The sequence below is a fragment of the Anomaloglossus baeobatrachus genome, chromosome 3 (genome assembly GCF_048569485.1).
Source record: "Anomaloglossus baeobatrachus isolate aAnoBae1 chromosome 3, aAnoBae1.hap1, whole genome shotgun sequence".
NCBI lineage: Eukaryota > Metazoa > Chordata > Amphibia > Anura > Aromobatidae > Anomaloglossus > Anomaloglossus baeobatrachus.
In genome coordinates this window covers 110,316,780-110,330,170 of record NC_134355.1, presented here as the reverse complement: position 1 = coordinate 110,330,170, position 13,391 = coordinate 110,316,780, and the positions used below count along the sequence as shown (strand labels likewise).

At 48.6% G+C, this 13,391-nt stretch overlaps 1 protein-coding gene across 1 annotated transcript in view; it reads left to right on the top strand.

Annotated features, from left to right (window-relative positions):
- The window catches only part of CFAP36 (cilia and flagella associated protein 36), a 95,055-nt gene that overhangs the window by 69,817 nt on the left and 11,847 nt on the right, over positions 1-13,391 (top strand). Inside the window, exon 9 of the mRNA XM_075339378.1 lies at positions 11,255-11,404. Coding sequence (XP_075195493.1) covers positions 11,255-11,404 — 150 coding nt within the window. The remainder of the gene's footprint in view (positions 1-11,254; positions 11,405-13,391) is intronic.

Genomic DNA, 13,391 nt, shown 5'->3' with positions numbered 1-13,391 from the left:
GCCACGATGAGCTACAACTCTTCTCTCTGTGAGTCCTGTGCCCCTATAGCCCTCCAAGACGCCCCTGCCACCACCGCCGCAACCGTCAGCCCAGAGCCTAGGGCTCCCAGCCCACCGGAATGGGCACAGTTTCTGTCCCAATCCATGGAAAAACTGTCACAGAACCTAGTGCTGGCTATGCAATGTCGCCCTCCACACCCTTCTGGGTCCCTGGACGGAACGCAGCCTGAGGATACCCCTATGGAGGATCCTTCTGAGGTAATCCGGGCACATTCTTCACCGGTTGCAGGGATCAGGAAAAGAGCACACGACCGGGTGTCTCCAGCGGGCTCTCCCTCTGGAGCACACAGGGTAGGCTCTCCCACACGCTCCACGGCTTCTGAAGAGCTGGAGGAGGGAGAATGCTGTTTAAACCATGAGGATTCCTTGGTTTCAGCTTCCCCAGATGATCAAACTGCAATAGACTCCCTTATAGCAGCAATCAACCAAACTCTGCATGTGGAGGATTCCCCATCCAATACCACTGACCATGCGGTCTCCTTTAAGAGGACAAGGAAACCCCAAAAGGTGTTTCGCTGATCACCCAGAGTTTCAGGATATCCTCACAAAGCAAAGGGAGAAGCCTGACAGACGCTTCGGTAACCGAAAACTCATGCAGTCCCGGTACCCTTTTGCCTCACCTGCCCCTAAGGGCTCGGCCGATCCGCCCTCGGTCGACCCCCCCCGGTCTCCCGCCTTACCACAAAGACGCTCCTCTCTTTACCCGATGGTTCCTCCATCAAGGATCCGACAGACAGGTGGAGCACCTCGCCCGCTCTGCTTTTGAGGCTGCGGGTTCTCCCCTCTCGCCCTCCTTTGCCTCTGTGTGGGTCGCAAAGGCGATCTCTGTCTGGGCAGAATCCCTTAACACTTTGCTTGAGGAATCCCAGTTCACTCATACCTTCACAGAGGTAAGGCTGGTTTCACACTACGTTTATTTAACATCCGTTCAAAACGTTATTTTAGCGGAAATACGGATCCTGCTTTTACAGCAAAAAACGCATGCAAACGCATGTGTTATTTTGCAGGATCCTGTCACTGGATGTTTAGGGGCGGGCATTGGAGTCATGTGATCAGGAGTGAGGGGAACTAGACTGGGAGCCGGCTTCTGACAGCTGCAGACGCTCGTAACCAAGGTAAACATCGGCCTTGGATACCCGATATTTATTTTGGTTACGAGTGTCTGCAGCTGCTAGGAGCAGGGCTGTCTGCACACGTAACCAACGTAAACATCGGGTAACTAAGAGAAGTGGTTACCCGATATTTACCTTGGTTACGAGTGTCCGCAGCTCTCAGGTGAGAGAGAGAGACAGGAGAGGGAGGGGGAGAGACAGAGATAGAGAGAGAGGGTGAGGGAGGGAGGAGGAGAGAGAGACAGATCACGCGAGACTGGTTCTGGGCATGCTCAGTAGAGCAAGCAGGATCCTGTCTATCAGCATGCAGCGTTCACCTGCGTTTGCGTGCTGTTTTGTCAGGATCCGGTGACTTGCAGTATTTGGACGGAGCTCAAAAACGCTACAAGTAGCGTTTTTGAAACATGTTAAAAAACTGCAAGTCACTGGATCCTCACTATAACGCACGCAAACGCAGGTGAACGCAGGTGGACGCGAGTCCATTGCAAATGCATTGAAGTGAAAACGGATTTGCACAGGATCCGTACTTCCGCTAAAATAAAGTTTTCAACGGATGTTAAAAAGACGTAGTGTGAAACCAGCCTAACAGCTCAAATTGCCGCTGCTGCGGAGTACCTCATGCAGGCCTCCATGGACGCTGCTACCTGCGCAGCGTTTGCCGCCTCAAATACCATAGCCATCCGTAGAGCTCTCTGGCTCCGACAATGGCGAGCGGACTCTGCCTCCAAGAAGTCTCTCACGGGCCTTCCCTTTTTTCCAGACCGATTGTTTGGCGAACGTCTGGACAAGCTCATTTCTGACGCCACGGGAGGAAAGAGTACCTCCCTCCCCCAGCTGAAGTCCAGGACGTCCTTCACCAGACGTCCACAGTCCTCGTTCCGCTCCTTTCGGAACTCATTTGGTTGGTCGATATCCCGTGCTGTCCCCGCCACCAGCCGTGGACTACACAGGCACCGACCTTCTCAGCTCTCTCCGAAACCCACTTCGTCATGGCAGCCTAGACCGAAACAGTCCAGGACTAGGGAGACTTGGCCACGACGTATTCCGCCCTCATGACTCCTTCGGCGCCCCGGAAGACACACTCATTGTAGCAGGTCGACTGTGGCTCTTTCATCACATCTGGGCTGCCGCCTCAGGTGACAAATGGGTGCGAGACCTTGTGTCTTCCGGTTACCACATAGAATTTTGGACCCGACCCCCGAGTCAGTTCTTTCTCTCAAACCCCCCCAAAGACTCGAAAACTACGCGAAGCTTTTTTCTCAGCAATCCACTCGCTCCAAACAGCAGGAGTGATAATACCTGTTCCAGACGACGAGAAGTTCGGGGGTTTTTATTCCAACCTCTTTGTGGTCCCCAAAAAGGATTGGTCAGTTCGATCCATCCTGGACCTCAAACACCTAAACAAACATGTGCACGTACGGAGATTCAGAATGGAGTCCCTAAGGTCCATTATTGCATCTACGGTCGAAGAGGAATTCCTCGCCTCCATAGACATCAAGGACGCGTACCTGCACATACCCATCGCCCCAGATCACCAAAAGTTCCTCCGCTTCGCAATTCAGGACTCCCACTTTCAATTCATAGCTCTACCCTTCGGCCTTGCCACCGCACCAAGGGTCTTCACCAAAGTCATGGCGGGAGAAAGTCAGTAGTCGTTCTCCCTTACTTGGATGACTTCCTCATCAAGGCCCCCTCCTTCCGCGACTGGTCAACCAGCGTACAGATCACTGTGGACACCCTATCCCGCTTAGGGTGGCTGGTGAATCTGGACAAATCATCCCCGATCCCATCACGATCCATCACCTTCCTGGGCATGTCCCTGGACACCCGTCGGGGCTTGATCCTTCTCCCTCAGGACAAGGCGATCGCTCTTCAACGAGCTGTACGCTGCCTTCTACGTCCTCCGTCTCGCTCCATTCGATTCAGCATGAAAGTGCTCGGCAGGATGGTGGCAGCTATGGAAGCAGTACCCTTTGCTCAACTGCACCTCCGCCCACTGCAGCTAGCCCTTCTAGCGGCCTGGGACAAGAGCCCCTTCTCCCTGGACAGACATCTTCACCTGACGTCTTCTGTCAGGTACGCACTCCGCTGGTGGCTTCGGTCCTCATCCCTATCGAAGGGGAGATCTTTTCTCCCAGTGAACTGGCTGGTCCTGACCACGGACGCCAGCCTCCTAGGCTGGGGAGCAGTGTACTGGCACCACACTGCTCAAGGACGTTGGATGCCCCAGGAGTCTTTCCTACCCAGAAACATCCTGGAACTCCGCGCGATCTTCCTCGCGCTCAGGGCATCCTGCCCTCTGCTAGCGGGTCATCAGATTCCAGTCCAATCGAACAATGCGACAGCTGTAACCTACATCAATCGCCAAGGGGTATACCTGCAACAAGGCAGCTTATCTCGAGGCCCACAGGATCCTCAGCTGGGCCGAATCGACAGGGTCAGTGATATCAGCGGTACACATACCGGGAGTAGAGAACTGGGCAGTAGACTTCTAAGTCGCCAAGGCCTGGCCGCCAGAGAGTGCTCTCTCCACCCAGAAGTGTTCCTACACATCTGCACTTGCTGGGGTACACCAGACGTGGATCTAATGGCCTCAAGGTTGAACGCAAAGGTACCCGCGTTCATAGCCAGGTCACTTGGTCCGCAGTCCATCGGCACGGATGCTCTAGTCTGCTCCTGGCTCCACTTCCGCCTGCCTTACATATTTCCACCCCTACCTCTGCTGCCGCGGGTAATCAGGAAAATCAAAGCAGAGGGAGTCCCGGTGATACTGATAGCACCGGACTGGCCCAGGCACGCCTGTACGCCGAATTAGTACAAATGCTCGCAGACGTACCGTGGCGCCTTCCAGACATCCCAGACTTGCTGACACAAGGGCCCATTTCCCATCAGAACTCCAGAGCCCTGAAGCTGACAGCATGGCCATTGAGACCTGGGTATTAACAAGAGCAGGATTCTCCCCCGCGGTTATCTCCACCATGATCAGCGCCCGAAAGCCTGCTTCATCCCGCATTTACCACCGTACGTGGAAAATCTTCCTTTCATGGTGCAGGGAAACTAACGTCCAGCCTCTACCTCTGGCCATCTCCAGAATTCTCGATTTTCTGCAGGTTGGCTCTCAGTTCCCTTAAAGGGCAGGTCTCAGCGCTCTCAATCTTCTACCAATGCCGCCTGGCTCAAAAACGCAGGTCAAGACCTTCCTCCAGGGCGTTTCCCATCTAGTTCCACCGTACAAATGGCCGCTGGAACCATGGGACCTCAATCTCGTTCTGGACGGTCTCCAGAGTTCCCCCTTTGAACCTCTCAAGGAATCCTCTCTTGCTTTTCTGTCCTGGAAAGTAACGTTCCTGGTGGCAATTACGTCCATCAGACAGGTTTCGGAGCTAGCAGCAATCTTTTGCCGCAAGCCTTTTCTGATTTTTCACCAGGGTGGTTCTGCGCCCCCTTCCGGATTTTCTTCCAAAGGTTACTAACCCGTTTCATTTGAACGAGGACATTGTTCTGCCTCCTTTTGTCCACACCCAGTTCATAGGGTGGAAAGGTCTCTGCATTCGTTAGACCGCTCAGATATTACATATCCAGGACAGCCCATTTTAGGAAAACTGACTCTTTGTTCGTCATTCCTGAGGGGCCTAAGAAGGGACAGGCAACTTCAAAGGCGACTCTGGCTCGCTGGATTCTCTCTGCGATCCAGGAAGTCTACCGCTTGCAACTCAAGCCCATTTTTAGTGGGCTACAGGCTTCCACGCGAGCAGTTGGCGCTTCGTGGGCCATTCGGCATCAGGCTTCAGTGGAACAGGTGTGTAAGGCTGCAACCTGGTCTAGCCTACATACGTTTTCAAAGCATTACAGAGTACATGCCCAGGTTTCAACTGAGGCAAATCTGAGTAGGACAATTCTGCAAACGGCAGTAGAGCACCTTCTCTCAGTAGGTGCTCCAGGCTGTCTGGGACTGGTTCCTAGTCCTTGGGTTGCGTTGTCTTGTTTTTATTTTTCCCACCCATGGACTGCTTTAGGATGTCCCATAGTCCTGTGTCCCCCAATGAGGCGTCAGAGAAAAATGGATTTTTGTGTACTCACCGTAAAATCGTTTTCTCTTAGCCATCATTGGGGGACACAGCACCCACCCTGTTGCCCTGTTGGGACTTGGTTCTCTCAGTACCTTATTTGGTTATGACTCTTTTTTTTTTTCTCATGTTCCTCTGTTGAGGTAAGTTTTTACTGGCTTTTTCTTCTACTGCTTGTGTACTAAAACTGAGCTTGCCTGGCCCGGCCAGGGAGTGTATACTGCAGAGGAGGAGCTATGCTTTTGTATCTACTTAGTGTCCTCCTATGGATAGGCAGCATAACACCCATGGTCCTGTGTCCCCCAATGATGGCTAAGAGAAAACGGTTTTACGGTGAGTACACAAAAATCCGTTTGTGTCCCTGCTATGTACTGTGTAATGGTCGTGTCTGATCATACCACGTCTCCGGCGCAGGGGAGGACGCAAAAGAAAGCATACAGACAGGACAGCATGGGATCACAGCTGATTCTTTTTGTAATGTAAAACATTTCTCTGCCTGTTTTGAAAAATGTTTTAGCTCAAAGAAAGAATTTATTTGCCATCCCATGCTGTAATATCAGTATACTTTTTTACTTCCTCCCCGGCCCTGGAGATCATTCTATGATCAGACTATGTCCCTGTACAGTCAGACACGGCCATTACACAGCCATTACACAGTACAGAGCAGGGACTCATATATAACATTATCTCAGCACAGGAACATTCTTTTTAACACTTCGAATTAAAGAATACAAGATCTATTGATTAAAATGAAATACGTTTGTTGGACAACCCCTTTAAGAATGATCCTCCAGGTCAGTATGATCAAGGCGATACCAAACTTGAATAGTTTTTCTTTTCTATTTTAGTGATTAAATAAAATTCTGAACTTTTGTAAAAACTAAAATAAAAAGTTTGGTTTGTGTTGCTATTTACTGAGACCTATAACTTTTCAGATTTTTCTATCAATCATCGTGTATGATGGCTTATTTTTTGTATACTGAGCTGTAGTTTTTATTGATACCATTTTTGAATAACTTACGTTTTGATCACTTTTAACCTCTTACTGACATAGGACATGAAACCAAAAAGAAAAAAACCTCTAAAACATTAAGTTTATTATTTCTAGTTAAAATAGCCGTTAATGAATGATATTGATGGCCTAATCAATCGGACACATCTTGCTTTCTATATATCCCCTGATGAACCCCGGCACACCGGGGGGAAATGCGTCAGGATCAACATCAATCCCAGCAGATAAGTACTGGGACCTTTTAGGCCTATAATCTTTACATGTGGTGTAGGACCCTAATCATACGTATCCTCTATACACTGTAGCCAGGTGGTATTCTGTGCAATTGGGGATTGACATCTCTTGTGTGGGACCAGGGTCTGACTACAGATATTGCCATGTAATGACATATGACTGTGTAATTATCTCAGCACATTGCACCTGGTGGTGGTTTTTAGGTTATGTGATAGTGACAGGGGCAAATAGGGTCAGCCGCCGAGGAACGGGGGCACCCAAAACATTAAGGTGAATTAAACCTCCGTTGTCAGGTAGGGTTTAGCTCTAGGCCCCTTATCCTGAACATCGTGATATCAATTTAACAGGACAGTGCCTTGAATAGAAGTGACACCATCGCTCACTCCATCGCTCACTCTATTGCTCACTGCCCCATGCAGAACCTCACCTAGCTTTTATGCACTTCACGACATTTGTCTGTGACGTTACAATTGGGTATGGCCCGTGTGTTCATTGACGGCTATTTTAACTAGAAATAATAAACTTAATGTTTTAGAGGTTTTTTTCTTTTTGGTTTGATATACTTGATCCTCTTTGATTAGATTATTTATGGTTTTGACGACATAGGACATCCTATGCCTGCTCCCTGACTTTGATGCAGGCTTACACGCTGAGCCCACACCTTTCCTTGCACAAGTTGCTTGATCTGATCAGCCGACATGTGCCTCTATCAGCCGCTGATAAATTAAAGATCTGCCCTCCGCTGTTAACTAGTTAAATCCTGCTGTCTATCTGACAGCGGAATTTAACGCAAGTCGGCATAGAGCGCACCATTCCCTACTCCCATCGGCGGTCCTGTGACATGATCATGGGGCACTAGTGGTGGTGTAAGAACAACTGGGTGTCATTTATACCTGTGTGGTGTCTGTAAATATGTACTGACCTGGTGAATCACACTACCAGGTCAGTGTTACCATATAGTGAACATGGTAGATAAGTAAACAAAATTGAACTTGAGGAATTTAACTTTTTTTTTGCAATTTCACCGCGCTAGGAATTTTTTTTCCTTGTTTTCTAGTACAATATGGGGCAGAATGTGAATAGTGTCATTCAAAAGTGCAACTCATCCTGCCAAAACCAAGTCCTCACATGACTATATCTACTTACATAATCACCAGTTTCGTCTGTTCTCCTATTCCGTCATGCACTGCGGCATTGTCCGTTGCGCAGGCGCAGTGACATGCACGTTACCGCAGCTTCCGGTGAGTCGCCGATGCTGCGGCTTTCAGGCCCTCACTACACACACACCCACACCAGTGAGCACATATACCCACATAGCAGACACACATGCCACATGGCAGCTGCGGACAGGCCGGGCTGAATTCCGAAGCTGTCACCTGAAATCCGGACTTCAGCTATGACATGAACTGAACTGCAATCGCCGGGGAATCAGTCAGCACTTGCAATTCAGAGCTGTAAACCCCGAGTTCAGTCCAGGCTGCACCCCGGAGCTCAGGTGAGAGCTCCAGAGTTCAGTGCAGGTAACCGCAGCCAGGGCTGGTATTACTGGAGATTCCTCCGGTAACCAGTCCGATTCTGCACCGAGCACACACACACACACACACACACACACACACACACACACACACACACACACACACACACACCAGTCCGATTCTGCACCAAGCACATACACACACACACACACACACAAACCAGTCCGATTCTGCACCGAGCACATACACACACACACACACACACACACAGCGCACATACATGTGTATATACACACACACACACACACACGTGTATACACACACACACACACACACACACACACAGTGCTGTATACTCACCTGTCCCCAGCGATGCGTTCCCCACCACTGAAGTCCCCAGCGCTGCTCCTGCATCCAGCTCCTGAATATTCAGTGAGTATAATGAGCGGCGGTCAGGAGCGGGTGACAGCAGATCTAGAGAGGTAGAGATGTAAATAAAGACAAGAGTTTTTTCCGGGTGGGGGGGGGGGGAGAGAGTGAGAGAATGTACACACATATACACAGATGCCACATACACACAGCGTACTACCATATACACACACACATACACAGACAACACGTACACACAGCGCACAGCCATATACACACACATATACACAGACGACACGTACACACAGCGCACAGCCATATATATACACAGACAACACGTACACACAGCGCACAGCCATATACACACACATATACACAGATGACACGTACACACAGCGCACAGCCATATACACACGGACGCCACATACACACAGCGTACAGCCATATTCACACACATATACACAGATGACACATACAGCGTACATCCATATACACATCTACTTACATAATCACCAGTTTTGTCTGTTCTCCTATTCCGTCATGCACCGCGCCACTGTCAGTTGCGCAGGCGCAGTTTGAACTACCCCTGCGCAACTGACATAAACGTCACATTCGGCTCCGCCACCCCTGCACATTACATTACACCGCGGCTCCGCCACCTCCGCACATTACATCACACCCGCGGCTCTGCCACCTCCGCACATTACATTACACCCGCGGCTCCGCCACCCTCGCACATTACATTACAACCGCGGCTCTGCCACCCCCCGCACATTACATTACACCCGCGGCTCCGCCACACCCGCACATTACATTACACCCGCGCTCCATCCCCGCACATTACATTACACCCGCGGCTCCGCCACCCCCGCACATTACATTACACCCGCGGCTCTACTTCATACTCCCGCACATTACATTACACCCGCGGCTCCGCCCCCCACACATTACATTACACCCGCGGCTCCACTTCATACTCCCGCACTGCAGAGTCCTGCAGACACAGAGCAGAGTCCCCTGGAGCAGCATCTTCTGATCATGTGACTGATCACATAACAGTGACATCACACAGGTCCTGTAAGCACATGGTTGCATCTAGATTGGAGTGGATTTTTGAGGATCTCCCTGCAGCCTCCACTCTAGACAGTTCAGTGCTGTGTGTGTGTGCGTGCTGAGAGTATAGCAGAGCTGTGCGCGCCTGTGTCTGTACTCGCCTGTGTCTGTGCGCGCCTATGCCTGTGTCTGTACTCGCCTGTGTCTGTGCGCGCCTGTGTGTTAGAGCTGAGTGTATAGCAGAGCTCTGTGTGTTAGAGAAGTAAATTAAAATATATATATACACACACACACACACACACACACACACACACACACACACACAATGTTTACTTACAATAAAAATCACACACAGCCTTTAACACATTTAATTAGCCCCCAAAAAAATTCTATGGACAATCAGCTTACAAGGGACCACATAGTCTAAAACACACACAGCACACAGGGGAGAGACCACATAGTGAACACAGCTCAAGAAACACAACACCAGATACCAATATACAGCACACAAGAAAGAGACAGTGCACAGGGGTGAAAGAGCTAAAATGAAGCAACACATACAATACACAAATGCAGAGGAATGACATACAACAGATATATTGGAAAGCGTAATCAGTGTGACACATGTCCACTGCTCCTGTCAGCACCACTAAGCATAGACAGATCTTCATATTCACCTCACTGCCGATGCAATAGCATCGGGCCCATTTCTAGTTGAATAATAAAAAAAAGTTATGGCTTTTGGAAGAAGACAAGGAAAAAAGTAAAGCGCAAAGAAATAATAAATAATTGTATATTTTGATCAGGCTTTTATGGCGAGACGAAACCCGTTTATTTTTTGTACATTTTTTTTTTTTTTCATGAGGAAGAGGGAATTTTTAAAACTTTATTGGAGGCCTTCAGCTGGCTCCAGAACTGCCATTGTAACCCATCAGCTTTCTGTAGTCACGTCACAGGGGATGGCAATGGGGGTCTGGTGCACTTGCAGATAGGTCGTTTAACCCCTTCACCCCCAGACGATTTTCTTTTTTTTTTATTTATTTATTTTTTATTTTATTTTATTTTACTAGTCCCCCTAGGGGACTATAAGGATCAGCAGTCTGATCGCTCATTCTTTTCTGTTGATCACAGCTACACAGCTGAGATCAGCAGAAAAGCTCAGCTCTTCTCACTGGCAGCAGCCGGCCGACTGAAAGAGGAAGTGACTCATGCTAGCTACAGAAGTCATCACATGACCCTGTGCTACCATGACAACCATCGGCTCACAGTGATCACGTCACTGCGACGCTGATGAAGGCCGGTGAGTACAGATCTACTGCGCAGGGGATTTAAATGGCTCTGTCACATTTTGACAGCGCCATTTAAGAGGTTAACAGGTACGGACGGAACTCTGTTTTGCTCATGCCTGTCAGGCACACATGTCAGCTGTACAAATCGGCTGTCATGTGCGCGGATCCCTGCCGGCATCCATTATGACCGCTAGGACATAATATTACTTCCCGTGGTCGTTAAGAGGTTAAATACCTCTGTCAGGAGCTAGTTCAGGTTACTGCTGTGGCAGGCAGACGCCCTGAGCCCACTTCATACTCCTCGCAGTCCCCCTGTGATCGAATTATACCTCACAGGTCATTAAGAGGTTAAAGAGCACCTGCCAGTAATATATAATTGTTTTATCTGGTGTAGATGCTCCTGTGTTCCTGAATCTGCCAAATGGTTCTTTTTTTTTTTTTTTCTCAAATTCTGTTTCTCTCCATCCCTAAGATATGCCAAATGACAGATTCGCCTTTAAAGGATCAAAATAAAGATGAGGTCTTAAAAGTAACTTTGATTTAGTTTGACTTTGATTAATATAAAGTATACTAAATTCTGCAGAATTTGGATCAGACCGAGAAGGAACAACTCCAAGAACGTGCTGAGTATCTTAAGCAAAAAAGGGCAGAACTTTTAGCACGAAAAGGAGATTCTAAGAAGGGAACCCAAAGCATTGACGAGAAGACAGAAAAGGCGTCCTGCTCCAGCCAGGTAACCTGGTTTTAGTGGTAGTCATCAATCTCGCAAATATTACTGAATACAACATTTGCTACATGTGCCTCACTGTGAAAGATATGGAATAAAAATTATTATTATTATTATTATTATTGCGCTATATATTCCATGGCACTTTACAAGTGAAAAAGGTATACATAACAACAAGTACAACAATTATGAACATTACAAAAACAGACTGGTAGAGGAGGAGAGAGGACCCGGCCCGCGAGGGCTCAGTCTACAGGGGATGGTTGAGGATACAGTAGGCGAGGACACAGCTGGTTGCGCAGTGGGGTACTGGTCTGAGGGTTACTGCAGGTTGTAGGCTTGTCGGAAGAGGTGTGTCTTCAGGTTCCTTTTGGAAGTTTCCATGGAAGGTAAGAGTCTGATATGCTGGAGTAGAGCGTTCCAGAGTATGGGGAAGGCACGGAAGAAATCGTGTATGCGATTGTGGAAAGAGGAGAAGAGAGAAGGAGGTTGCGTGCAGGTAGGTACCGGGAGACTAGGTCACAGATGTATGGAGGAGAGAGGTTGTGGATGGCTTTGTATGTCATGGTTAGTGTTTTGAACTGAAGTCTTTGGGCAATGGGAAGCCAGTGGAGAGATTGGCAGAGACGAGAGGCTGGGGAATAGTGAGGAGAGAGGTGGATTAATCGAGCCACAGAGTTTAGGATAGATTGGAGGGGTGCAAGAGTGTTGGAAGGGAGGCCACAGAGCAGGAGGTTGCAGCAGTTGAGGCGGGAGATAAGGGCATGCACTAGTGTTTTTGCTGATTCTTAGTTAAGGAATGCACGAATCTGGGATATATTTTTGAGTTGTAGTAGGCAGAAGGTGAAGAGGGCTTGGATGTGTGGCTTGAAGGGGAGAACACAGTCGAGGGTTACTCCAAGGCAACGAGCTTGCGAGACTGGGAAGAGTGAGCAGCCATCAACTTTGATTGATAGGCTTGTTGGAGGAGTTGAGAGAGGAGGAAAAATAATGATTTCGATTTTGTCCATGTTAAGCTTTAGGAATTACGCAGAGAAGAAAGATAAAATAGCAGACAGACATTGTGGGATTTTGGTTAGCAGGGAAGAGATGTCTGGTCCAGAGACATACAGTGCCTACAAGTAGTATTCAACCCCCTGCAGATTTAGCAGGTTTACACATTCGGAATTAACTTGGCATTGTGACATTTGGACTGTAGATCAGCCTGGAAGTGTGAAATGCACTGCAGCAAAAAAGGTTATTTTTTATTTATTTTTTTTAAATTGTGAAAAGTTTATTCAGAGGGTCATTTATTATTCAACCCCTCAAACCACAAGAATTCTGTTTGGTTCCCCTAAAGTATTAAGAAGTATTTCAGGCACAAAGAACAATGAGCTTCACATGTTTGGATTAATTATCTCTTTTTCTAGCCTTTTCTGACTAATTAAGACCCTCCCCAAACTTGTGAACAGCACTCATACTTGGTCAACATGGGAAAGACAAAGGAGCATTCCAAGGCCATCAGAGACAAGATCGTGGAGGGTCACAAGGCTGGCAAGGGGTACAAAACCCTTTCCAAGGAGTTGGGCCTACCTGTCTCCACTGTTGGGAGCATCATCCGGAAGTGGAAGGCTTATGGAACTACTGTTAGCCTTCCACGGCCTGGACAGCCTTTGAAAGTTTCCACCCGTGCCGAGGCCAGGCTTGTCCGAAGAGTCAAGGCTAACCCAAGGACAACAAGGAAGGAGCTCCGGGAAGATCCCATGGCAGTGGGGACATTGGTTTCAGTCAATACCACAAGTAACGTACTCCACCGCAATGGTCTCTGTTCCAGACGAGCCCGTAAGGTACCTTTTACTTTCAAAGCATCATGTCAAGGCTCGTCTACAGTTTGCTCATGATCACTTGGAGGTCTCTGAGACAGACTGGTTCAAGGTTCTCTGGTCTGATGAGACCAAGATCGAGATCTTTGGTGCCAACCACACACGTGACGTTTGGAGACTGGATGGCACTG